The sequence below is a fragment of the Thamnophis sirtalis genome, unplaced genomic scaffold (assembly GCF_051295495.1).
Source record: "Thamnophis sirtalis isolate CommonGarterSnake01/CBP01778 unplaced genomic scaffold, rThaSir2_p1.2 scaffold_1, whole genome shotgun sequence".
Lineage (NCBI taxonomy): Eukaryota > Metazoa > Chordata > Lepidosauria > Squamata > Natricidae > Thamnophis > Thamnophis sirtalis.
Genome location: NW_028261381.1, coordinates 175,675,529 through 175,703,314, shown reverse-complemented (window position 1 = coordinate 175,703,314; position 27,786 = coordinate 175,675,529). Strand labels below are relative to the sequence as shown.

Below are 27,786 nucleotides of genomic sequence, written 5' to 3'. Positions count from 1 at the left end.
TATGCCCTTATGTGTTTCAATCACCGACAACCTCTGAGTCAATGGATTGAACCGGAGTGAACTGGATTTCTCCTGAATTGGCCTGATTACATAGTTTCGTCGGTATCCATCTAGTGCTGTAATGGCAAACCTATGGCATGCATGCCACAGGTGGCATACGGAGCCATTTGTTAGGACACGCGAGGCGTTGCCCTGTCAGCTCCAGACTGCGCATGCGCGCTCTGGCCAGCTGACTTTGGCCTACTTTTAAGGCCGTTTTTCGCCCTCCAGAGCCTTCAGGGAAGCCTCACAAAGGCTCCAGAGGGCGAATAACTTCCGGGTTGCCCCTAGGGTCGTTTTTTGCCCTCCAGAGGCTTCAGGGAAACTCCTGATTCCTCTGGAGGGCCTCCGGGGAGGGAGGGTGTTTTCGCCCTCCCCAGACTCCTAGAAAGCCTCTGGAGCCTGGGGAGGGTGAAAAAAGCGTGCCAAAAGCGGGGAGGGGGGAGTGCTGGTCGCATGTGCATGTGCGTGGAGGGGAAGGGGCATGCACATAGCATTATGGGTGTGGGCACGCCCGCGCACAACTCTACTGAGCTCTGCCCACTTTTGGCACGCGATTCAAAAATGGTTAACTGATCGTGTCTGTGTGTTTGTGTGTATGTGTGTGTGTATGTGTATATATGTGTGTGTGTGTGTGTGTGTGTGTGTGTGTGTGTGTATGTATGTATGATGCATTTGTGCTGATAAATAAATAAAGGGAGACCAGTATAGATCTATTTCAAGCTATTTAGCTCTCATCAGCTAGCCATACCCTTACTGGGATTTGAACCTGGGCTGTATTACTTCTTAGGCAGATGTGTTAACCACTAAGCCACAAGGTTCTCCTCCTTTATCAGCTGAGCCAGGGAAATAGATATGTATTTAGTGTCACAACCCCTGGTATGCCCAAATATGGGAGGAAGTCTACAGCTTCCACTCTCTGTCATTAGGCTCGTCACAAGAGACCATCCAGACAGAAACCCAATATTTTTACTGTTGCCTTTGTTACATTTGTGTTGAATTTGTGCTGATAAATAAATAAAGGGAGACTAGTATAGATCTATTTCAAGCTATTTAGCTCTCATCAGCTAGCCATACCCTTACTGGAAATCGAACCAGTATATTACCCTTACTGGGAATCGCTGATGAGAGCTAAATAGCTTGAAATAGAATCTATACTAGTCTCCCTTTATTTATTTATCAGCACAAATGCAACACAAATGTAACAAGGCAACATAAAAAAATGGCTTTGCCTCAGCCAACTGACAGTTGCAGAGTCTTGTGGTTATTATATATGGTATAGGGTTTCCTGCCTAGGCAGGGGGTTGGACTAGAAGACCTCCAAGGTCCCTTCCAACTCCGCTATTGTATTATTGTATTTTTTGCGACCTTCTGACAATGGGAAAGCCAGATTTGTTTAAGGATTGGACGATTTGCTCAGCAACCACAGCGATTCGCTTAACCGCCATGGCAAGAAAAGTCGTAAAGTGAGGCAAACCTCACTTCATGAATGTTTCACTTAGTGACGGAAATTTGGGGCGGAATTGTGGCTGTCAGTCAAGGACTTTGAATCTTTGAATCACCAGGCCAAGAAAAATTTATTTGTTGACTGAGGACAATTTTTGCAATTTATCAGTTCATTATTAATTAGACTTTTAAAATATTTGATACTTTGCAATAAATAAGCCAGGTTGTCTACAACTTCCTTCCTTCCTTCCTTCCTTCCTTCCCTCCTTCCTTCCTTATTTCTTCTCTCATTTACATTATCTTCTTTCCTTCCTTCTTCACTCCTCCTTCCCTCTCTCCCTTCTCATTTCTTCTCCCATCATCTCCTTCCTTCTTCCTTCCTTCCTTCCTCATTTCTTCTCTCATTTACATTACCTTCCTTCTTTCCTATCCTTCACTTCCATTTCCCTCCCTCTTCCCTTCCTTCCTTCTTCCCTCCCTCCCTTCTTTCCTTCCTCCCTTCTCATTTCTTCTCCATCATCTCCTTCCTTCCTCTCTCCCTCCCTCCCTCCTTCTCTCTTCCTCCCTTTTTCCTCCCTCCCTCCCACCCTCGTTCCCCCCTTTCTTCTCCCACTTCCGTTTTCCTCCTTCTTCCCTCCCTCCCTTCTTTCCTTCCTCCCTTCTCATTTCTTCTCCATCATCTCCTTCCTTCCTCTCTCCCTCCCTCCTTCCTTCTCTCTTCCTCCCTTTTTCCTCCCTCCCTCCCACCCTCATTCCCCCCTTTCTTCTCTCACTTCCGTTTTCCTCCTTCTTCCCTCCCTCCCATCTTTCCTTCCTTCTCATTTCTTCTCCCATCATCTCCTTCCTTCCTTCCTTCCTTCCTTCCTTCCTTCCTTCCTTCCTTCCTTCCTTCCTTCCTTCTTCTCTCCCCTCTCCCTCCCGCCTTTTCCTATTATTAATATTTTGCAATTTAGCAACCTGGGCTTGCTTCATTAGCAATGTTCCAAACTCCTGAACTATTAATATTATTGGGGGGAAAAAATCTTTTGAAAACTCCCAAATTGGTCTGGATAATTAAAAAAGTTTTCCTAGGACTGATATTGGAAACCTGTCAGTAATTTAGGGGGGAAAAGGACTTGGAATATCTGAAGAAATCAATGGACTAGAATGTTAAAGAATGTTAAATCGATAGTCTATGATCTTCAGATATAATTAATAGAGTGAAATATTCTTTTTCATGTTTATCGGACAGCCCCGAGGCTGAGCCAGGCTCCGTCCGTATGCTGGAAATTAAAGCTTTGGGCGAGGATATTATCCTATCCGTTGGACCCGTTCTGGGCCGTTTCTGATTTGGTTTAAGATTCATAGAGTTGTTAATGGGGGTTTTGTGGGGGGGGGGGGGGAGAAAAGGAACGTTATCCAGGTGGTGGTGGTGTTGAATTCTCCTCTTCTCAGAAACTGGGAGCCTATTGAAACATCCAGATACTCAGGGGAAGGAGCTGCTTGACCTCACTGACACCCTGCGGGGAAGGCTTCTTGAGGGGTTTGCTACAGGAGAAGTGGCGTCCTATGGAGGTCCGGAAACGTTTCATCTATGCTACGATGTGTGATCAAGATTTCCTTGGCTGGTTCAGATCAGAGCTATTTGCTTTACAAAAATATACTTCAACTTTCCTTCCTTCCTTCCTTCCTTCCTTCCTTCCTTCCTTCCTTCCTTCCTCTTCCTTCCTTTTCTTCCTCCCTCCCTCCCTCTCTCCCTCCCTCTCTCTCTCCTTATTGACTTTCTTTTTCCTTTCCTTCCTTCCTTCCTTTCTTCCTTCCTTTCTTCCTCCCTCCCTCCCTCTCTCCTTACTTTCTTTTTCCTCTCTCTCTCTCTTGCTCCCTCACTTCACTCCCTCCCCTTCCTTCCTTCTTTCCTTTCTTCCTTCCTTTCTTCCTCCCTCCCTCCCTCTCTCTCCTTATTGACTTTCTTTCTTTTTCCTCTCTCTCTCTCTCGCTCCCTCACTTCACTCCCTCCCCTTCCTTCCCCTCCTTCCTTCCTTCCTTCCTTCCTTCCTTTCTCTGTCTCTCTTTTCCATCCTCTCCTCTCTTCTCTTCTTCTCTCCTCTCCCCCTCCCTCACTCCCATCATTTTCTCTCTCTCTCTCTCACACACACACACACACACAAAATCATACTCTCTTTTTTTCTCTTGCTCTCTCTCCTCCCCTCCCTTCTTACTTCCTCCCTCTCTCCCTTCTCCTATCCCTTCCCTCCCTGTTTTCTTTTTATCTCTCTCTCTCTCCCCCTCCCTCTTGACTTTTTCTTTCCTTCCTTCCATCCTTTTTCTTTTTTTCTTTCTCTCTCTCTCTTCCATCCTCTCCTCTCCCCTCCCTCATTCCATCTTTTTCTCTCTCATACAGATACACATTCTTTCTCTCTCTCTTCCCTCTCCCCTCCCTTCCCTTCCTTTTTCTTTCCTCCCACCCTCCCTTCCCTCTTCTTCTTTTTCCATCCTCTTCTCCCCTCTCTTCCCCCTCCCTCCCTCTCTTCTGTCCGTCAATATATTCAAACTGATACATTTTTAAAGAGTCAGCTCTGAAGTCATTTCACCCAAAATCCATTGATCAGTGTAATTAATTTCTGCATCCCGGGGATGCAGAACTTTTTTTTGCATCCCGGGGATGTAGAAAAAAGATGTGGAGTCTCTGGAAAGAGTGCAGAGAAGAGGAACAAAGAGGATTAGGGGACTGGAGGCTAAAACATACGAAGAACGGAATGACTAGTTTAATGAAAAGAAGGATTTGGGGTAACATCAACCAACACAACATATGTGTAGACTTTAAACCCAAGAACACGCTAAGGCAAAAGCTTGTCCACCCCAAGGATAAAACACCCAGATACAATCTGACAAAGTGATATATGTAGTACAGGTAGTCCTCAACTTACAACAGTTCATTTAGTGACTGTTCGAAGTTACAACGGCACTAAAAAAAGCAACTTATGACCAAGTTTCATCCTTATGACCGTTCATCCCCCCTCTTCTGTCCTCACTACACATTAATCTGCGTGCAGCTTGACAGGCAGCTAAACCCACCTATCCTCCAATAAAACGGACCATGTGTGTAGATCTGAAGGCTTTATTGGAAGAACAGGATAGGGTGAAACTGGGGAAAATAGGGATACATACAATGAGAATCAAATGCAAGATAGACAGTATTGAGTTACTGCTAAACATTTGTTGTTTTTAGTTGCAAAGTTGTGTCTGATCCATCACAACCCCATGGACAATGTTCCTTCAGGCCTTCCTGTTCACTACCATCCCTCAGAGTCCATTTAAGTTCACGCTGACTGCTTCATTTACTTCCTCCAGCCACCTCATTCTCTGTTATCCCCTTTTTCTTCTGCCCTCCATCGTTCCCAGCATGAGGCTCTTCTCCAGGGAGTCCTTCCTTCTCACTAGGTGGAAAAAGAATTTGAGCCTCCTCTTCAGGATTTAGGACCTTCTAAAGACCAGTCAGGATTGATCTCCTCTAGGACTGACCGGTTGGATGGCCTTGCAGTCCAAGGGACTCAGTGCAGGAGTCTTCTCCAGCACCAGAGTTCAAAGGCCTCCATTCTTCGGTGTTCGCATATTTTTATTTCCATTTTCATAACATACAACCACATGTATACTATACATAGCAGTATCATATAGTATTAAATAATGATTACATCAGTTCCTCTTGTCCTCAACGCCCCAAAAAGATTAACACCCCTTATTAGCTCTTCTACTCTCCATACACCTCTTTCTTCTACCTCTCTCCTACCTCCTTTCTTCCCTCCATCTTCCTTTCCTACTCCACTTCCCCTTCCTTTCTCCTTCTCCTCTCTCTACATTCCACTCCTCCTTATCCTCATCCTCCTCATCAAAGGCCTCCGTTCTTTAGTGCTCAGCCTTTCTGAATATAGCAATTAATAAATACAAGCAATTTAAATCTCGCCAGCAAGACTCTGCATGCAGGATGTGAGTTTGTCCTTAATCTGTGCCACAGATTAAGATGGATTCTTCTTTGTGCGTCTGCCTTCTCCAAATGCTAAAGGGAATGGAGTCTGGCTTCCCAGCGTGCACTTGGTTTGAGAGTGCCGGATGATGGGTAAAATGAGTTGGGTCAGCTTCAAAACAATATAATTGGTATTTGTCTCTCCGGCCACTAGATGGGGGTAGAGAGCAGCAACAGTATATAAACTTATATGTTGGGACATGACACTCACCATCACACGATTTACATTCCGGCACTTGATAAAAGCTTCATATTTATGACGGTTGCAGAGTCTCAGGGTCACGTGATCCCCTTTTGCGACCTTCCAGCAAGCAAAGTCAACCAAGCCGGATTTACTTAACAACCGTGTTACTAACTTAGCCATTGCAGGGATTCACTGAACAAGTGTAAAGTGGACAAAACTCTCACTGAACAAATCTGTCCCCGATCCACCTGGATTCCGAGCTCCATTGTCGTCATAAGTGGAGGACTATCTGTGTCTCAGGGGCTGCCACAAAGAAGAGGGGCTCCAGGGGGAAGGGGTTCCTTCCCAATTATGGTTGTAAGTGGAAGACAGCCTGCGTTTGCTAAATGTATTTGACTGCCCGTCTCATCCAGCTGGGTAGCTGACAGTCAGAACAAGATAAAAACAGAATGGAAACACAACCAATAATTGGAAGCAGAAGAAAGGAGATAGGATGCATGATGGGAGAAAGATTAAATTATCCGAAAGGATGTATACGTCGCCTCCGTGCCATCGCCGGCTGGCCTCGCCCCCTTCAAGCAGTTTAATGCTGGGTCCCGCTGGACTGAACATGTCCACCTGAATGAATGGCTAAACATTTAAAAGTGACCGCTTATAGAATCATAGAAAAACAAAGTTGGAGGGACCTTAAAGGTCTTCTAGTCTGACTCCCTATGGGGACAGGAAACCCTATGACATTTAGAGACAAATCATGGTCCAATCTTTTCTTGAGAACCTCCAGTGTTGGAGCATTGACAATTTCTGGAGCCAAGCTGTTCCACAGAATAGAACAGGATAGATAGTATAGGATAGGATATTGGAATGAAGAAGAGGAGAGAATATTGGAATGAAGAAGAGAAGAGACTATTGCAATGACGAATAAAAGAGAAGAGAATATTGGAATGAAGAATAGAATAGAAGAGAATATTGGAATTCAGAATAGAAGAGAAAAGAATAGAAGAGAAGAGACCATTGGAATGAAGAATAGAAGATGCTGTAGAATAGAATAGGAGAGAAGAGAATATTGGAATGAAGAAAAGAAGAGAAGAGAATATCGGAATGAAGAAGAGAAGAGAAGAGGAGAGGAGAATATTTGAATGAAGAAGAGAATAGAATATTGGAATTCAGAATAGAAGAGAAAATAATAGAAGAGAAGAGACCATTGGAATGAAGAATAGAAGATACTGTAGAATAGAAGAGAAGAGAATATTGGAATGAAGAAAAGAAGAGAAGAGAATATCGGAATGAAGAAGAGAAGAGGAGAGGAGAATATTTGAATGAAGAAGAGAAGAGAATATTGGAATGAAGAATACACTGTAGAAGAGAAGAGAAGAGAATATTGGAATGAAGAATAGAATAGAATATTGGAATGCAGAATAGAAGAGAAGAGAATATTGGAATGAAAAATAGAAGAGAGAAGAGAATATTAGAATGAAAAACAGAGCCAAGGTGGCGCAGTGGTTAAATGCAGCACTGCAGGCTACTGCTAGATCAGCAGTTCAGCGGTTCAAATCTCACCGGCTCAGGGTTGACTCAGCCTTCCATCCTTCCGAGGTGGGTAAAATGAGGACCCAGATTGTTGGGGGCAATATGCTGACTCTCTGTAAACCGCTTAGAGAGGGCTGAAAGGCCTATGAAGCGGTATATAAGTCTACTGCTATTGCTAAAAAAAAAGAATAGAACAAAATAGAAAAGAGAAGAGAATATTGGAACAAAATAAAATAGAATAGAATAGAGAAGAGAAGAGAATATTGGAACAAAGAATATAATAGAATAGAATTGGGGGGGGGGTATCTTTGTCCTCAGGGTCATCTGAGTAGCAATAGCAGTTAGCAATAGCAGTTCAACTTATATACCGCTTCATAGGGCTTTCAGCCCTCTTTAAGCGGTTTACAGAGTCAGCATATCGCCCCCACAGTCTGGGTCCTCATTTCACCCACCTCGGAAGGATGGAAGGCTGAGTCAACCTTGAGCCGGTGAGATTAGAACCGCTGAACTGCAGATAACAGTCAGCTGAAGTGGCCTGCAGTACTGCACCCTAACCACTGCGCCACCTCGGCTCTATAGTAGTGCAAGTAGGTGTGAAACCTTCTACCACACAGTCCTTTCAGCAGTTCCAAGAAGGCTCCACACTCATTTGCACCACTCAGGTGACCCCGAGGATACAGAGAAACCTCCAAGTGGCCTTAAGGACCCTCTCAAAGGACGCAAATGACCAGCTTTGTCTGCAAAGTGTATAAATCATCCTTCCGTTTCCCCACCATCCAGTCAGAGCTGAAGAAGCTTCTTGGATAAGAAGCGAAATATCTTCAAAACGAAAACCAGAAAGTCCAGTTGCCTCTTGAAAAAAAAAGCAGCTTTGGGGCAACCAAGACGTGGATGATGGAGAATCTCCATAGACTTTCCCAGCCTGTTTCTGACCAGCAAAATCAACGGGAGAAGTCCAATTCGCTTAACGGCCTCTCAATACATTAACAAACGTGGGAGCTCCACTTCAACCTTTAATCTCCTAACCCCCACTGGGCTGCTGGGTGGTGGAGGCCTCCTGCCTTCGTCCATAAGCATCCTCGTTTATCATGATTTACTGCCTGGAACCACATAACATGTTCCTGCGTAAACCTAATTCTCCTGGTTCGCAGAGCACCTGGCCCGATAAATGGAGCTAGGTTTTTTTTTTCTTGCAAGGGGCGAAGCCCAAAAAAATAAAATAAAACCAGAAAGAAGTGAGAAAAAGTGAATGTTTGATGGAGATGTTCTGAATGAGGCTTCCCCAAAAAGCACGAAGCAGATTCCTGGTCCCGTCAAAACCCCCTTTTAATTAAACAAATGTGAATCCCTCTCATTCACATTCAGCCAAGGCCTGGCAAAGAGTCTCTCAAAGGTGGATTTATGACCACAGACCTTATCTATCTTGGAAAGCTGCCATGTAAATATTTTCCAAATGAAGTGCTGTGCAGGGAAAGACTTTGGCACAGAGTCTCTGAGATTCACGGACAGATCTTCACACTCCTGAAATGAACGAACGAACAAATAGTTTCCTGAAAAGGCCCACTCCCCTTTCGCTCCCCTTTTATGTCTTATGGGAGGGGCCATTCACCGTCCACCTGTGGTTTTACTCCCAAGTCGACCCTCATTTCTGAGCTGTTCTTTTCTTCTGGCAGCTCTGCACATGCGCACACTGGGAACAGCTGATAGGTGGACGGGTGGGTGTGGGGGACTGGGGGTGTGTGAATTGGTGGATGGGTGGATGAATTGATGGGTGCAGGATGAATGGATGGATGAATGGATGGATGAATGGATAGATAGAAAGAAAGATTGACAGATAGGAGAGAAGAGAGAGAGAGAGAGAGAGAGAGAGAGAGAGAGAGAGAGAGAGAGAGAGAGAGAGAGAGAGATTAAGTGACCTCCAAGATAGCTTCAAATTTGTCTATCTTCCAAAATTGCTTGATAACCAGAGAGATGATAGCAATAGCACTTAGACTTATATACCGATTCACAGTGCTTTCCAGCCCTCTCTAAGCGGTTTACAGCAATAGCAATAGCAATAGCAGTAGACTTATATACCGCTTCATAGGCCTTTCAGGCCTCTCTAAGCGGTTTACAGAGAGTCAGCATATTGCCCCCAACAATCTGGGTCCTCATTTTACCCACCTCGGAAGGATGGAAGGCTGAGTCAACCCTGAGCCGGTGGGATTTGAACCGCTGAACTGCTGATCTAGCAGTAGCCTGCAGTGCTGCATTTAACCACTGCGCCACCTTGGCCCCCGCCATAGACCCAGCCTATTGCCCCCAACAATCTGGGTCCTCCTTTTACTGACCTTGGAAGGAGCGAAAGCTGAATCAACTTTGAGCCGGTCGGGATCAAACTCCTGGCAGTTGGCAGAGTTTGCCTCAATACTAGATAGATAGATAGATAGATAGATAGATAGATAGATAGATAGATGGATGGATGGATGGATGGATGGATGGATGGATGGATGGATGGATAGATAGATGATAGATGGATGGATGGATGGATGGATAGATGATAGATAGATGGATGGATGGATGGATGGATGGATGGATGGATGGATGGATGATGGATGATTGGATAGATAGATAGATAGATAGATAGATAGATAGATAGATAGATGATAGATAGATAGATAGATAGATAGATAGATGATAGATAGATAGATAGATAGATAGATGATAGATAGATAGATAGATAGATAGATGATGGATGGATGGATGGTTGGATGGATAGATAGATAGACAGACAATAGAGCTTCTGACAATCAAAGTCAGATTCACTCAACCACCGTGTTACTAACTTAACAACTACAGTGATTCACTTAACAACCACAGCAAGCAAGAAAGATCGTAAAACGGGGCAAAACTCACTTAACAAAGGTCTCACTGAGCAACACAAATCTTGGGCTGAATTTTGATCGTAAGTCAAGAACTCCCTGAATTTCTGCTCCCCCCCCCCCCGAGAGTCTACATTTTGTGCTGAGTGAGCCTGGGGCAAAGACGAGGGACCCCCTCCTGTCTCTGGGGTCCGATTATTTCTGCTCTGTTTATCGCTCTCATCCATTCCGAGCAATTGCACCAATATGTAAAGGAATCTCCTAATTTCCCCCCACCCCCACCGACTTTCCCCATCTCGGCCGAAGCTGGAGATCTAACAAGCCACCATTCTCTCCTCTCCCTATAATTAGCAATGTTTCAGCTGGCAACCGACAGTGGAAGACATGTTTCCTTAATTAAAACAATTAATTGGAGCGGGAGGGAGGGAGGGGAAGAACAAGAGGGGGAGGAAGCTCCTTAAATATATATATATGTGAAGAAGATCCCAAAGGGGTCTATTATGGGTGCCCAGGAGCTGAATGCAGGTACAAGGAGTCCTTGAGTTAGGATAGGGGTGTTCTGACTGAGGCTTCCCGAAAGCATGAAGCAAACTTCTTGTCCTGACAAAAAATAAACAAACACTCTTTTATTCATTTCCTGTGAATTCTGCTCATTCACATCCAGAAAAATCTTTCAAGGGAGGATTTATAGTCACAACCTTTATCTGGCTTGGAGAGCTGCCAGGCCGAGATCTGCCGAACTTGGCCAGGAGTCTCGGAGAATCACGAACCAATTAAGCAAACTAACGGTCTCCTGCAAACTCCACTCCCTTTCGCTCCTCTTTTATTTCCTCTGGGAGGGGCCATTGATTGTCCATCTGTGGCCTTACTCTCAAGTCAACCCTTCTTCTTTAGCTGTTCCCTTCCTCTGGCCACTCTTGGCATGGGAACAGGCTCCAGCTGTTCTTCTGCCTCACTGATGTCTGACTCTGAAGGCAGCTGATAACTGTCAGACGGCCTTGGCCCCCTCTCTGCCTCCGACACAGAGCCCTCGTTCGAGCCTTCCCCAGACTCCAGGACTGGCCCATGTTCCACCCCAACCTCCTCACTGTCCGAATCTGCTGCCAGCTCTGCTGGTGGGACACAATCAAACTCAAGGCCCGGGGGCCAGAACGGGCCTGCAGGGTGCTTAGATCTGGCCCACGGGGCCGACCTGGAAACAGTGAAGGACCAGCTTGCGATGCCTCTGCCAATGAAAATTGAGCTCGTGCGGGCCATGTGCGACTCTCCCGAGCTCTGTTTTTGCTGGCAGAGGTTTGCAGGAGGTTGTCACAGCTAAAAACAGAGCTCAGGAACCCATTTTTACTGACAGAGGGCTCAGGCCACCACTGGTGCCCCCGACATGAGTGATGTCGAGTTGGCCACGACCACCCTGGTCATGCCAACTCCACCTCCCCCCCTCCCCAAGGTCAAACACAGCCCCGATGTGGCCCTCAATGAAATCAACTTTGACACCCCTGTGTTAGGACCACAAATGAACCCCAAATTGCTGTTGTTAGCAATAAAAAGGAACCTTTTAAAGAAAGATGATATCAGCCCCAGACTGCCAGTTGGCCCGGGGGCCGCCATTCGGGTGAAGGAGGAGTGGACGCACATGCATGTGCATCAACGGCCACACCGCAATGGCGTCCTGATGGGGAGGAGCCGCCTCCTGAGACACACTCCTATGGCCCTCACTGCCTCGCTCCTTTGTCCATGAGGCTGCTATCTGGTTGGAGGGGCCCGGGCTTTACCTGACTGATCGCTCCAACATGTGCGGGGCTGCCACCTGACTAGCAGAGCCCTGGCTGCAACCGGCTAATTGCAAAACAGCTGATCATTGGATCATAGGAACAGCTGATTGTCGGATCATAGAAACAGCTGATCGTCGGAACATAAAAACAGCTGATCGTCTGATCATAGAAACAGCTGATCGTCTGATCATAGAAACAGCTGATCGTCTGATCATACAAACAGCTGATCATTGGATCATAGAAACAGCTGATCGTCTGATCATAGAAACAGCTGATCATTGGATCATAGAAACAGCCGATCGTCTGCTCATAGAAACAGCTGATCATCGGATCATAGAAACAGCTGATCGTCTGATCATAGAAACAGCTGATCGTCGGATCATAGAAACAGCTGATCATCGGATCATAAAAACAGCTGATCATCTGATCATAGAAACAGCTAATCGTCAAATCATAGAAACAGCTGATCGTCAAATCATAGAAACAGCTGATCTTCGGAGCATGGGAGGGAGCAGGAAATAGTCCGCTGTCTGGATGACTAGGGGCGTGGCCAGACTGCAGTGGCTGTATTAGCAGCAGGCATCCAGTGGGAGAGGCAGGATGTACACACAATGGAGGTGGATATAAGGGGCGGTTGAACTAACCACGGTAGAACAAACCTTGATTCCTTTTGGATGGTTGCTTCATGCCGGGTCCGCGTTTCCAGATAAACAAGTCTAGCATCAACTTGTGTTGCTGGCTTTTCTTACGCAGGACACCGGAACATGGACAGATGACATGATAGCAGTGTTCTGGTATCTAAGGTGCTACCACGAAGAGAAGGGGGGTGAACTTCTTTTCCAAAGCATCAGAAGGCAGGACAAGAAGCAACAGATGGAAACTAATCAAGGAGAGAAGCAATCTGGAATTAAGGAGAAACTTCCTGACAATGAGAGAAATTAACCAGTGGAACTGCTAGCCACCAGAAATTGTAGGTGCTTCAACACTGGAGTGTTTTTTTTTCTATCAGGGCAACCTGGTCTATCCAATTATGGGAAGGACCGTACTGCTTCCCTTTCGCCTTTCAGCCCTGATACAGGAGTCTTCGCAGTCAGTTCCTTTCGCGACAAACTATTTTTGTGTTGAATTTATATTTACCCTCTAGTTCTTTGTCGGTAAATCTAAATTTAACTTCAAACACTGGAGGTTTTTAAGAAGAAATCAGACAGCCATTTATCTGAAATGGTGTAGGGTCTCCTGCTTGAGCAGGGGGTTGGACTAGAAGACCTCCAAGGTCCCTTCCAACTCTGTTATTCTGCTACTCTGATTTCCTGATTGACCGATCTCCTTGCGGTTGAAGAGACTATCAAACGTCTTCCCCAATGCCACAATTCGGAAGCACCCATTCTCCGGCGTTCCGCCTTCCTTATTAACAGATTAACAGAGTTGGAAGAGGGACCTTGCAGGTCATCTAGTCCAACCCCCCCATCCTGCCCTAGCAGGAGACTCTACGCCATTTCTGGCAGGTGGCAGTCCAGTCTCTTCTTGAAAGCTTCCAGTGATGAAGCTCCCACAACTTCCGAAGGCAACGCCTGTGTTCTCTCGTTTGATTGTTCTCACTGTCAGAAAAACTTCTTCTTATTTCCAGGTTGAAACCCTCCTGGATCAATTTCCATCCATTATTCCCTGTCTGGCCTTTGGGTGCCTTGGCAAATAGTTTATGGTACAACTCTCACATACATTATTCCTGGGTTGTTATTATTATTATAAGGCCCCCAGTGTGCGAATTGCGTGAATTCTTTCTTTATACCAAATTTGTGCAACTTTTTTTTTCTCCCATCGGCAATTCAGGAACGACGCTGTAATTACAACATTCCCTAACGAGGCAAATTCCCCCTGGGCCCCAAAGAAAAAATCTGCAAATAATGTCGATGCGGTAATTACAACGTTCTCCACCAAAGCACGTTCCCGGATTGTGAAAATTTCACCCCGGCGGTCAATTCCGTCATGAGAAAACTCGCATCAATTGCACGAGGGTTTCTGGAAGCCCGTGTCATCATTATAACTCTCCCAGGAGACCTAGTTGAGACCTCCAAACCAGAACATTGTAATGCATTGTGCGCTTTTCTTCAGCTTGTTATTTTAACGAGGCCTAAGAAACTAAAGGGGCCCAGTGGCTGAGTGGCTAAGACGCTGAGCTCGTCGATCAGAAAGGTCGGCAGTTCGGGGGTTCGAATCCCTAGCGCCACTTTACAGAGTGAGCTCCCGTGACTTGTCCCAGCTTCTGCCAACCTAGCAGTTCGAAAGCACGTAAAAAATGCAAGTAGAAAAATAGGGACCGCCTTTGGTGGGAAGGGAACAGCATCCCGTGCACCTTCGGAGTTTAGTCATGCCAGCCACATGACCACGGAGACGTCTTCGGACAGCGCTGGCTCTTCGACTTTGAAACGGAGATGAGCATCGCCCCCTGGAGTCAGGAATGACTAGCACATATGTGCGAGGGGAACCTTTGCCTTTAGGTACGAGCCAAGGTGGCGCAGTGGTTAAATGCAGCACTGCAGGCTACTGCTAGATCAGCAGGTCAGCGGTTCAAATCTCACCGGCTCAGGGTTGACTCAGCCTTCCATCCTTCCGAGGTGGGTAAAATGAGGACCCAGATTGTTGGGGGCAATATGCTGACTCTCTGTAAACCGCTTAGAGAGGCCTGAAAGGCCTATGAAGCGGTATATAAGTCCACTGCTATATTTAGAAAGGAAGACAGGCTTTGGTGAAACCAGATGGAAAGGTAAGAGAAGAAAAATGGCTCAGATCCTTAGGAAACCAAAAAGAACATAGACATTTTGGCTCCAATTGAGGTGCCTCCTGGGAGCGTGTTTCCTTTTGGGAATAGCCAACCTTGCGAGAAAACAGCGAAACGCGAGCACTCCCCCTACATCCCTTAATTGTGCGGCAAAGAGAAGCAGAACTAAAGGTGCCCCCCGAAATCAGCATCCGGGGAATATACCGCTTCTGTGTTAAGCGCTCCACCAGCATTTTGCAGAGAGCGTTGTAACGCAGCAACACAACAGAGGTCTTGCCGTCACCCCTGGGACTCTCCGGAAGCCATCTTTGCCATTCGCAACGGCACGGCTTCGGTTCCTGCAGGCGCTTGTCCCGTGCGGAGAAAAGAGAAGAGGGTTGGCATATGGTGCCATCTGTAATGGGGGGGTTGGGTTGGCGATTCCCAGGAGGTTTTGGCCTGCCTGCTGGGGAGAAGGAAGTGCTCGGGGCGGGCGTAGCGAAGGCAATTCAGCGGAACTGTGATGCCAACAGTAAATCACTTTCCTCTTCAATCCGTTATTTATCCTCTTACAGCAAATGCATTCTCCAAGGGCCGTCTCCACGCGGGAGAGAAGGAACGGCAGGCTTGGGGGACGGTGGGAGGAAGGAAAATATCGGTAGGAAAGAAAGCGGGAAGGGGGGGTGGGCCCTTGCAGCCTTCTCTTGAGGACTAGGCGCCTGGGGGAAGGTGGGAAAAGGGAGGTGAGCGGGAGATGACTTTGGGCCACTGACCAGGAGACAGTGAGTTCTAGTCCCGCCCCAGGCATGAAAGCCAGCTGGGTGGCTTGTAGCTAGGAGATAGTGAGTTCCAGTCCTGCCTTAGGCATGAAAGCAGGCTGGGCGACTTTGGGCCAATCACCAGGAGACTGGGAGTTCCAGTCCTGCCTTAGGCATACAAACCAGGTGGGTGGCTTTGGACTAATTGCCAGGAGATGGTGAGTTCTAGTCCCGCTTTAGGCATGAAACCTGGCTGGGTGACTTTGGGCCAATCACTAGGAGACTGTGAGTTCTAGTTCTGCCTTAGGCATGGAAGCCATCTGGGTGACTCTGGGCTAATTACCAGGAGACGGTGAGTTCTAGTCCTGCCTTAGGCATGAAAATTGACTGGGTGACTTTGGGCCAGTCACTGGGAGATGGTGCGTTCCAGTCCCGCCTTGGGCACAAAAGCCAGCTGGGTGACTTTGGGCCAATCACCAGGAGACAGTGAGTTCTAGTCCCGCCTTAGGCATGAAAACTGATTGGGTGTCTTTGGGCCAATCACCAGGAGACGGTGAGTTCTAGTCCCGCCTTAGGCATGAAAACTGACTGGGTAACTTTGGGCCAATCACTGGGAAATGGTGAGTTCTAGTCCCGCCTTAGGCATAAAAGCCAGCTGGGTGACTTTGGGCCAATCACCAGGAGACTGTGCCAATGTGAGTTCTAGTTCTGCCTTAGGCATGAAAGCCAGCTGCCTGCCTATCCCGTCTCTTTTTGAAAACCTCCAGCGATGAGGCAACCACAACTTCTGGTGGCCAGCTGTTCCACTGGTTAATTGTCCTCACGGTTAGGAAGTTTCTCCTTAATTCCAAGTTGCTTCTCTCCTGGATGAGTTCCCACCCGTTGCTTCTTGTCCTGCCCTCAGGTGCTTTGGAGAATAAATTGACCCCCCTCTTCTTTGGGGTAGCCCCTCAAATATTGGAAGACTGCTATCAGAATAGCAGAGCTGGAAGGGACCTTGGTGGTCATGTAGTCCATCCCCCTGTTCAAGCAATAGCAATAGCAGTTAGACTTATATACCGCTTCATAGGGCTTTCAGCCCTCTCTAAGCTGTTTACAGAGTCAGCATATCGCCCCCACACAATCTGGGTCCTCATTTTACCCACCTCGGAAGGATGGAAGGCTGAGTCAACCTTGAGCCGGTGAGATTTGAACCACTGAACTACAGATAACAGTCAGCTGAGCAGGAGACCCTATCTCATTTCAGACAATGACTGTCCAATTTCTTCTTGGAAACATCCAGTGATGAAACACCCACAACTCCTGGTGGCAAGCTGTTCCACTGGTTAATTGTCCTGACTGTTAGGAAGTTTCTCCTTAGTTCTGTAGTTGCAAAACAGGGACGCATTTTGGCAAAAAAATGGCCGAGAACATTATGCATGTTTGTGGCGGGTAGAACGTCGTAGCCCCAAAGAGGGCTTAAGAATTAATCTTGAATTTGATGAGCTACACTCGAACAGTTTGCCAAAGAGCCAGAAATGAGAAAAAACGAAATTGACGTTATCCACCCATCCTTCGTTTCCCCCCGTCTCTTTATCCTTCTTATCCTCCAAGGACCACTTAAATAGGAGTGTGGCTTTATTACACTTCTAGAAATGTTTGCAATTGGCCCGTTGTCTTTTTACGATCTCACTTTTTCCGAAGGGGGAAAATCCCCGCGAATCGGAGAGATTCATTATATTCATAAATTAGAAGAAACGCCAGATCATCCTTCCTTGTTCTTAGGGGAAGAGACTGAATTGATATGTATTATCCGGGCACAAATTTCCTAGGTTTTTTATTTTATTTTATTGTGTTCTTACATTTGATGCCCACGGAAAGGTCATTTCATTAGGAAGAAATGTTGGGGTGCGGAATGCCTCGGGGACGGTCAAAAAAGTCAAGATGGCAGCTGTGCGCTTCAAACTCAACTATTTTTGACCCATGCACAAAAGAAGGGCGGGATTTTGCTCAAGTGGTAGTGGGCATGTCAACTGCCAAAGCTTTCCTGTCCTGCTCACGAGTTACCATAGGCAAGGGGGATGGGAAGCTGATGAAGCAGCACGGCAGCCACAAACAGAAGCACATTCCAGGCATATCTTTCTCAAGACTGTCTCCCAGGGTTACTCACAGCGGCCAGAAGGGAGTGATCCGGGGTGGGTTCCTGCCAGTTCTAACCTCTTCTATAGAAGAGGTTCCACAAATCTACAGTGCCGTTTAGAACCGGTTCCAGCTCCCTCCGCCCCTCCCCATCCACACATCATCAAGATGAAGAGCGAGAGGAGGAATTCTGGGAGTTGAAGTCCACAAGTCTTAAAGCTGTCAAGTTTGAACACCTCTGGGGGTTTTTTTCTAAAGGGTTAGGGGTGCAAGGGTCTTGTAACTTGACAGCTTTAAGACTTGTGTGCTTCAAATGCCAGAGTTTCTGTGCCAACATTTTGGTTGCTAAGCAAGAGCGTTGTTAAGTGAGTTTCACCACATTTTACAAGTTGGCCATGCCCACCCAGTCACATGACTGCCAAGCCACTCCCACCCAGTCACATGGCCGGCAAGCCACTCCCACAAAGCAGGCCACACCTACAGAAGCAGTTCTAAAAAAATTTGAAACCCACCACTGGATCACTACAACCCACAAATTTGCTCGTTAAGAATGTGATTTATGACACACCCTGGGGGGGGAGGGGAGGGGAAATAGGGTCATAATTGGGCCGTAAATTACCTGGGGTCAGAGTTGGCTTCACTTGGGTATGTGGGGACATGAAACTCCTAATAAATAACTGGATTTCTTTTGAAGCTTGAAGTATGACCGCTGTTGAGCACAACATTTCTGTTGCTAAGTGAGACAGCTGTTAAGGGAATCTTGCCCTGTTTTACAACCTCACTGCAGTTGTTAAGTTAGTCACACGGTCGTTCAGTGAATCTGGCTTCCCCACGGATGTGGCTTGAAGTTCGCCAAAGTGGATCATGTGACCCCGGGATGCTGTGACCGTCGGAAATAGGAGTCGCTCGGTTGCCGAGCGTCTGAATTTTGATTGGGTGAATCTGGGGATGCTGCAACGGTTGTAAGTGTGAAAAGCGGTCATAAGTCACTTTTTTTCAGTGCAGTCGTAACTTCGGTCGCTAAACAAATTGTTGTAAGTCAAGGAATGCCTGTATCGTCCTCATTTCTTTACCCCCTTTTTGCAGATAAGAGAGTAGCAATGGGCTTGTTGCAATTTTTGAACTCTGCCATTTTCTTCCGTTTGAAAAAATTTAATTTGCATCGGCAACGGTCCGTGGATAATTCTTTGCAAATCAAAACGTCCGGATGTCCTTCATAGGTACGGCTGCGTTTCGCTGTACAGTGGCTTGTGAAAAGAACGGATTGTATCAGTTGCTCCTGGAGGCCAACATTTTCCCCACTACCACCACAATTCCCTGAGACGGACATCCACACTAGGGCATTCTGGGATAACAGTCCCCCCTCCTCCTTGAGCGATCCCCGTTTTTTTCTCCTTAATGCCCTAGAACAGTGATGGCTAACCTTTTAGTCATTGCGTGCCGAAAGCATGTGGGCGACAGAGCCTGCGCGCACATGCATCCATAATACAAGGAGCGCATGATACCCCTCATGTGCCCTGCCCCCCTGCGCAGGCTCATGTGGTCCCCCTGTGCTTACCCACCCACCCTACACTCTGTTTTGGGCCTATTAGGCCTCCCTGCAGCCTCCTGGGAGCAAAAATGGGTCATGGGGGCGCCCACACTGCCCCCCCGTGCCCCATTTTGGGCCTAGTAGGCCTCCCTGCAGCCTTTTTGCTCCTGGGAGCAAAAACGGGCTGTGGAAGGAGGTCACACCACACATCCCATGCACCCGTTTGGGCCTAGTAGGCCTCCCTGCAGCCCCCTGGGAGCCAAAACAAGCTGCAGAGTCCAGGGGGAACCCACACCCTGACCCCTGCGCATGGGTGCGTGTCTATAGCAGACCACATCGCAAAACTGTAAATTAAGTTCTGGTAAACAGTCTCTGAGGCACGAACCACGATAAGCAAATCTTTCAAAAGAAATACGAACTGTTGTCTTCTGCAACCACCACCACCCTTTAGCTTCTATGTATTCCCCAGCCAGAGTGAGGCCATTCAGCATCCATGTGTGCCTTTCTTCCCGAGTCGGCTCCTTGTCCTCAGTTGTTCTCCTCTCCCGACAGCTCTGCTCATATGCGCAACTGGAAAAGGCCCCAGCTGTTCTTCTTACCCACTTATCTCTGACTCCGAAGGCAGCTGGGCAATGTCGGACGGCCCTGGCTCTATCTCTGCTTCCGACCCAGAGCATCCATCAGACCCTTCCCCAGGCTCCAAGACTGGCCCAAGTTCCTCCTCAACCTCCTCATTGTTTGAATCTGCCACCAGCTCTTCTGGCGGGCCACAACATATATAGTTTACTGGCAATTTTATAATTCATTTCTTTTTTTAAAAAAATTGTACAATTGAAGGAAGTGGAACACAAAAACGAGTCTAATTGATAAAGTGCCATCCCTTCCCTGCAATCATCTAGATGGCCTCCAGGTGGCGGCAAAGCTATGTCCAAAACCTTAGCTCTGCCACCATCTAATGGCCATCTGGACATCTGCAGGCCAAACTCGATCGCCTTATGTTTTCAGGTTTTCATTCTGCCACAATTGCAGCCTAGCTGCATATTGGAAGGTGCGCATTAAAGAGTGGGAAAAAAAGACGACAAAATGTTGGAAAACATCTGGGGCAGAAATGATTGCAGCCAAAACAGAGGCGTTCTTTGTCGATAGGTCAACTCAATTCAGTTACGGAGTTAAAGGAGGTCTAAAAATTTCTTCTCATTATAAAATAATTGTTTTGACCAGAAAGCCTCCGGTTGAAATTCTTCCCCTTCGCTGGGAAATGGGATCAGAGGTGGTTCATAAATGAAAACGGTGAAAGCAATTTATAGACTTCCTGAGTAACTAAAAGAGGTAAGTTGGGAAAATTGAGATGGGAGCTACGGCGGAGTAATCAAAGCTCCAACTGTTGTGCGTGTCACAAAAGTGTACGGGGCTTCAATCGCATAGTTGCAGTGGCCATCTTGACTTTTTTGACAGTGTCCCCCTCCTGGGCACCTCCGCCCAAGATAAGAAAACAATTTCTTTGTTCGGATTAGTTTTTTTGGGTCTGAAAATATCTTAATGACCAGTAGAAGGCATCAAAGATTTAGAGATTCAGTGCCTTTTTTTCCTCACCATCTAGTGGTCACGCAAGGTACTGCAGTTTGGATCCAACAATTCACGTCATCTGCAGGATCCCCCAAATCAGAGGTGGGTTCCTACCAGTTAGCACCTCTTCGGTAGAACTGGTTCGTCAAATCTACCGAACCAGTTAGAAGAGGTTCCACCAGTGGACCCGGAAAGCAGGCCACACCTACAGAAGAGGTTCCAAATTTTTTTGAAACCCACCACTGGTCCTTGGATATGATTATTCTACACTATCATGCTCATATTTATAAAACTCAGTGCCTCTGTGAAAGGTAAGGATGACTCCTGCGTTTGTGGGGCAATCAGAACATTGCGGGTGTTGAAGTTGTTTTAACGCAAACCAAAGATGCCTTTTAAAAAACAAGTTTACATCATATTCTTATGCATGCCAGTGCTGTGTGTGAGGTAATTTAAGGTTGTTCTGACAAGTGTCGTCGGCATCTTCATATCCGATCACATGGGTGGCAAGCCACTCCCATCTGGTCACATGGGCGTCGAGCCACTCCCACAAAGGAGGCCATACCCACAGAATAGGTTCAAACAATTTTTGAAACCCACCACTGCCCCAAATGAACCCTATTGTGATTTAACAAGGTGGTCAGACTCACAAGAGGGAGGGGAAAGAACAAGAGGTTAATTATTTGATCGTAAGATGGATAGAAGTAATAAATAAATCAAAAGAGAATAATATGTCAGAGTGTCAGAGTGTAATGGTGTGAGACAACCCAGGAGCAAATACAGTAAACAGAGGTTTATATGTAAATAGTGGTTTCATCTACAAAGAATATATACATACACGTACTTTAGTCAGACGTCAAACAATCAGCAATCAGCAATTACAGCACAGAAGCACACACGGAGAGAGGGATACACCCCAACAGGGCCTCTTCTTATTACAGGCTCTTAAAGTGATATCAGCCCAAAAAACTTTGCTGACTCATTCCTCACATTACATCATTGTAGCAGGGTAAATCATTACCCTGACATGATAGTCAATTCAAAGTTAAATATTAGTACTAATGCTAATATTTAACTTTGGATTAAAGATTATTTTCCCTTAGTTTTTGGTTTGGCTTCTCGGGGGGATACCCCCAACACCAAGCACCAGAAAGGCTCACACAGTTGTGGCCGACCGTTGTGACACTGTCTACGGACACCTCTGCGTTCTGCCTTCTCATTCGTTGGCTGACGCTAGCAAAACCCACGGCCTTGTGCGCCTTTCCTTTGGAAAACTTCTGCATGCCAGTGACACCCTCTCCGATCACACAATGCCCTCCCTCCTCCCTCCCACCCACCCCTGCCACCGTCACAGCATCCTCTCCCAGCGGCTGATGCCAACCGAGACTCGGTTCGCAAGGGGTCACCTCACTTTTGGCCCAAAGGGACCTGGCACAGGAATTTCAACAACAACAACAACAACAACAAAAAAAAGGCACCCCGAAGGACTGCGCCATGAATGTCACACAACAAGTCTGAAGGGATGGAGAGAATGTGTAAAAAGATGGTGGGGGGGAAGAGAGGAGGGAAGGGAAGTCAACATCTCAACTCTGGAGAGCTTTGTGATTGTGATGGAAAGGGTGAGTCTCCCATCCGTCAAATTTCTTTTCTGACTTTAAGGGGAAGTGGGGGGTGGAAAGAGAGAAAGGAGTTTGTTGTGTTTGTTTGTGTCTCTGTGTGAGCAAAGATGGAATTCTTTTTGCAGGCTTGAAGAAGGGGAGTTTTGTCTGGATTCTCTCCTCCATTCCCTCCCCGGGGCCTTTCTCAAAGCTTAGCCCCTTACAGTGGGGAAAAAAAGGCAAGCAAACTGGCATTTTCTAAAGGAACAACAACAACGGCTTCTCTTTCGTGGGAAGTTCATTCAGGAAAAACGTGCTTTTATTTAAATTCTATTTTGGGGAGGGCAAAAATAAAGCAGTCTGCTTTAAAACAAAGTCCCAATCCGCGTGGGTTGCAAAAGAAAAACAAATCACAGCCCTTTTGTGTCCGATTCCTAGCCTACACAAACTCTACCCTGTGTAGAATCCTGGAGAGGGAAGGGTCCAGTGAGAGCATTTAGTCCAACCCAGAAATCCTCTGGAGTCTGCTACTGTTTTGGTGAGTCGGCTACCGAGGACGCAGTTTGCACGGATGTGCGCCCAAGGTTTGGACCGGTTTGGCCGAGTAGTAACTCGGCTAGCAGCGGTGTCGTAGCTGCCACCATCTTGTTTTTTTGCTTCTGCACATACACGGAAGCATTTTTTAAACCTACTGTGCATGTGCAAGTAGCACGTATCAAGCCCGTGTGGGCCCGAAACACGTCCCTGAGTGAACCAATAGTAGAAGATGCCTTCCGAGTCTGCAAAGCAGTGGTGGGATTCAAATAATTTAACAACCGGTTCTCTGCCCTGATGACCAGCTGGGTAGGCGGGGCTCGGTGGTCATGTGACTGGGTGGGCGTGGCCAACTCAACATTACTCATGTCGATGGGCGCCTCGACTTAGCTGTTACAATGTAACAAGGGTTAACTGGAGAGGCAGTTTCTGTAAGCAGGGCAACAAAGATTAGGCTAGAAACAACACCAGAATGTTTCCTTCCTGCCTTCTTTACAGGATTAGCTCTGTAAAGTGGGGGGCGGGGGGAGGACAAAATGAGATTTCTTCCAACAACCGGTTGTCCAAACTGCTTAGAAAGTTAAGAACCGGTTCTCCTGAGTAGGCGTGAACCAGCTGAATCCCGTCACTGCTGCAAAGGTAAGTAAAACAGTGAGTAGAGTTAGGAATCCGCTGTGCCACCCGATTTAGGTTAGCTAGAAAGCAGAAAATCCAACGATTCTAACTAATATAAATCACTCATCACAGCTGATCGTCGGAAATAGCTGTTCGGGCGAACAGCTATTTCCGACGATCAGCTGTGACGGGTGATTTATATTAGCTAGAATCGTCGGATTTCCTGCTTTCTAGCTAACCTAACTGAACCGGTAGCATTTCAACTGGTAGCATTTTTTTTTTACTATTGGTTGGGGTGAACCGGTCCGAACCGGTAGCATTTCATCCCTGGTCCAACCCTCTGGTTCATTGCCAGGAATCCAGATGGGGCACTTAATCGCCGACCACAATTTCTGTGGTTAAACGACGCACTTCTTGGGCCTGGGTTCACACCTCCCCTTTTTTTGTCGGAGTTCTTAAGTGAATCTGGTTTAACGATTCAGTGAATTACAGGTAGTCCTCAACGTACGACCACAAGGGAGTCCAACATTTCCGAGAACGAACCGCCGAGCCTCATCTGCCACCCGAGCGAGAGACATTTGCCCCCATCGCAAAAGGTTGTCAGTGCACATTTTTCGATCAAGGCACTGCGGTGGATGTTGCGACAAATGTGAGTAGGAAGACTGGTCATAATTCTCTGTTTTTCAACATTGTAGTCCCTTTGAACAGTCACTAAATGAACGGTTGTAGGTAGAGGATTGCCGGTACCTTTGGCTTCCCTCTTCTTGGCTGAAAAACTTGTCATTTTTTGCCAAACGGCGTGTGTAAACCCAAAGAGGGGGAGTGTTGTGGGCCACCAGTGGCCAGCAGAGCTGGCAGCAGATTTGGAGAGTGGGGAGGTTGGGGAGGAAGATGGGCCAGTCCTGGAGTCTGGGGAAGGCTCTGAGGAGGGCTCTCTGTTGGAGGCAGAGAGGGGGCCAGGGCCATCCGACAGTTATCAGCTGCCTTCAGAGTCAGAGATCAGTGAGGCAGAAGAACAGCTGGAGCCTGTTCTCTGCATGTGCAGAGTTGCTAGATGAAGGGACCAACTAAGGAACAAGGGTCGACTTGGGAGTAAGGCCACAGATGGACGGTGAATGGCCCCTCCCAAAGGGAATAAAAGAGAAGCGAAAGGGGGTGTGTGTTTTTTTCAGGAAACAATTCGTTTGTTTGTTAGTCCATTTGTTTATTTCAGGAGTGTGAAGATCTGTCCGTGAATATCCGAGACTCTGTTCCCAGTCTCTTCTTGCACAGCACCTCATTTGGAAAATATGTACATGGCAGCTTTCCAAGATAGATAAGGTCTGTGGTCATAAATATTCCTTTGAAAGACTGTTTGCCAGGCCTTGGCTGAATGTGAATGGGAGGAATTCACATTCGTTTAATAAAAGGGGTTTGTCAGGACCAGGAATCTGCTTTGTGTTTTTTGGGGAAGCCTCGGTCAGAACAGGGAACAACTTAAGAGGCGGCCATGTTCCTCCTGGGGGCCGTACCCTTTTGCCGAATACTCCATTCCTCAGTCTCCAACAGTTTGTCAGCATGCTGGGTGAAGGTACAGAGCCTGTCTGATCAACCTCAATCTGATGGCGTCCGAGTCGTTCTCAACTTACGACACTTTGTTTATGTTACAACAGGAGTGAAAAAAGGACCATTTCTCACACTTACGACGGTCACTGCAGCTCCGCAGTCACGTGATCAAAATTCAGTGACGTGGCGACTGACTCGTATTTACAATGGTTGAGAATGTCCCGGGGTCACATCATCCCCCTTTGGAGACCTTCTGATGAGCAAAATCAAGCGGGAACTTACTAAACAACCCATGTTGCCAACTTAACAGCTGCAGGGATTCACTTAACAACGGTGGCCAGGAAGGTTGTAAAATGAGGCAAAATTCACTGAACGGTTGTGTCACTTAACAAGAGAAGTTTTGGCCTCAGGTGGGGTCATAAGTCAAGGACTGCCTCTATCTCTCTGTCAGTCTCTTTTTTCTTTCTTTCTTTTCTTTCCTTTCTTTCTCTCTTTTTCATTGTCTTTCTTTCTTTCTCTCTTTCACTGTTTCTTTCTTTTTCTTCCTTCCTTTCACTTTTACTGTCTCTTTCTCTCTTTCATTGTCTCTTTCTTTTTCTTCCTTCCTTCCTGCTTTTTCTTTCTTTGCCTTTCATTTTTTCTTTTCTCTCTCTCTGTTTTTCCCTTTCTTTCTTTCTTTCTTTCTTTCTTTCTTTTTTTACCTTTCTCTCTCTCTCTCTCTTTCTCCTTCTTTCTCTCAACCCCCGAAACAAAAGCGTTTGGTGGAACATCCCTTTCTTTCTTTCTTTCTTTCTTTCTTTCTTTCTTTCTTTCTTTCTTTCTTTCTTTCTTTCCTTCCTTCCTTCCTTCCTTCCTTCCTTCCTTCCTTCCTTCCTTCCTTCCTTTCCATCTCTGTCTGTATGTCTGTCTGTCTCTGTCTCTGTGTGCTGAGTGACTCTTCCATTCCTCCCTTCCTCCCTGGGGAAATCACTTCCCCACCACGCCCAGATGAGACACCGCAAATGGCTGAACTCGGTTGCCTCTTCCTGGGGATCGCAGGCCGAAGGAGAACCCCAGCTGCATCACTGGCCTTTACCTGTGCCAGGTGGAAACCTTCCCCCACTGCCCCCCTCTTTCCCACGTGGAAAATTAGAGGTGTCCTTTCCGCAAAGCCTCCAGCTGTTTCCTTCCGAATGGATTAACCTATAAAAAGGCAACCAGCCAATACCTGACAGTGCTTGATGGATTGAAAGTCAATCAGTTTTGACAGGAAGGGAAGTGTCTCCTTTATGCTAATCTCCAAATATTACCGGGCTTAAAAGCTGTTTTTTTTTTCCTCTCTTCCTCTTTCTGGCAAACTATCAATCTTATTTTCCGCCAAAGAAGGGGCGTCCAAACATGTGGTGGGTTGCTCTTACTGTCGCTACCAGTACACTGCTCGTGGTCTGTTCGTGCATGCGCCGGACATGCGCTGCACACGCATGTGCACTCCACTGCCTGTGCGACACCCAGCGGCTCGCCGGAGATCGCACAAGCGCCGCACGCTGTGCGCTCAGGCACAATTTGCCCGGTTGCTTCAAAAACAGGTAAGGAACTCTGGCAGGCCGGTAGCAGTAAGATTTAAGATTTAAGATTTAGTTTATTTGTATGCCACCCTTCTCTGGGAGTGACTCAGGGCGGCGAACAACACAAAAGGGGAAAAGGGGATACAAACACAATGCACGTAATTAAAATACACAAGAGTCATACAGCCATACAAGTCGAGAGGGGAGGGGAACTCATTAACCCCAGGCCTGCCGGCACAGCCAGGTTTTGACGGCTTTCCGGAAGGCCTGGAGAGAGGTGAGGGTCCGGATCTCCGCGGGGAGTTTGTTCCAAAGGGCCGGAGCTGCTACAGAGAAGGCCCTCCCCCGGGTGGTAGCCAGATGGCATTGGTTGGCAGACGGAACCCGGAGGAGGCCGACCCTGTGAGATCTAAAGTAGGATGGCTGATGCTTCCGACTGCTACTGGTATGGTCATACCAGGCCGTACCGGCTGAAACCCACCACTGGTCCGAACCAGTGATGGGATTCAAAAATTTTCGCTACCGGTTCAGTAGGCATGGCTGGTGAGGAGGGAGGCACTGGACTGAGTGGGTACGGCCAACCTGATGTCATTCACGCCCATACCCACTCAGTCACATGACCCCCCACTAAGCCACACCCACAGGAAAAGGTTTTAGGATTTCTCCCTATCTACCCCGCCCTCCCTTTGCCAGTCGCCCCCGTTAGCCCTCCTAAACCCCGTCCTTAGCCCGACTTCCTTCCCCCCCCATAGCCTCTTTCGTTGCTGACCTTCAGTGGCAGCTGGTCCAGAGTCCAGAAGGGAAGCTGACCGGAGTTTTTGGCAGCCCCTAGCCAGCCGCTGCCGTTAGAAGAGGCTGACTGGCAAAGACTTGCAGGGCAATGGGATGCACATGAGTGAAGAAAATGGCGGTGATGGCAGCAGCTTTTTCACTGACTGGAGAACTTTTCAGCGGCCTGCCGCCAGCCGCCACCTCTTTGAGAGTCAGTATGCAAAGCATTGGTGCAAGCGAGCAGCGACCAGGTGGGCGGGGTGAGCAACCAGCAACAAGAGAACTGAAACAAGGGCGTGGCCAGCCATCCATCACTACCGGTTCGCCGAACTGGGCAAAATTTCTGCCACCGGTTCGGAGTTGGCCACAGTGGCAAGGAAGGTCGTAAAATGGAGGAAAACACTTAACAAATGTCTTGCTTAGCAGCAGAAATAACACAATAACAGAGTGGGAAGGGACCTTGGAGATCCTCTAGTCCAACTTCTTGCTCAGTCAGGAGATCCTACCTCTACCACTTCCTGCTTTCCTTCCTTCCTTCCCATCTCTTCTTCCTTCCCTCTTCCTCCTCCCTCCCTTTCTTCTTTCTTCCTCCCCCTGCTCCCCTCTCCTCCTGTCCTCCTCC

General features: G+C 47.2%; 1 protein-coding gene across 1 annotated transcript in view; it reads right to left on the bottom strand.

Moving 5' to 3' along the window:
* Positions 1–27,786, bottom strand: part of LOC148049875 (uncharacterized) — a gene marked incomplete at both ends in the record, with an annotated part of 77,703 nt that overhangs the window by 39,527 nt on the left and 10,390 nt on the right. The window contains one exon of the mRNA XM_087703363.1: positions 9,611–9,841. Coding sequence (XP_087559489.1) covers positions 9,611–9,841 — 231 coding nt within the window. The remainder of the gene's footprint in view (positions 1–9,610; positions 9,842–27,786) is intronic.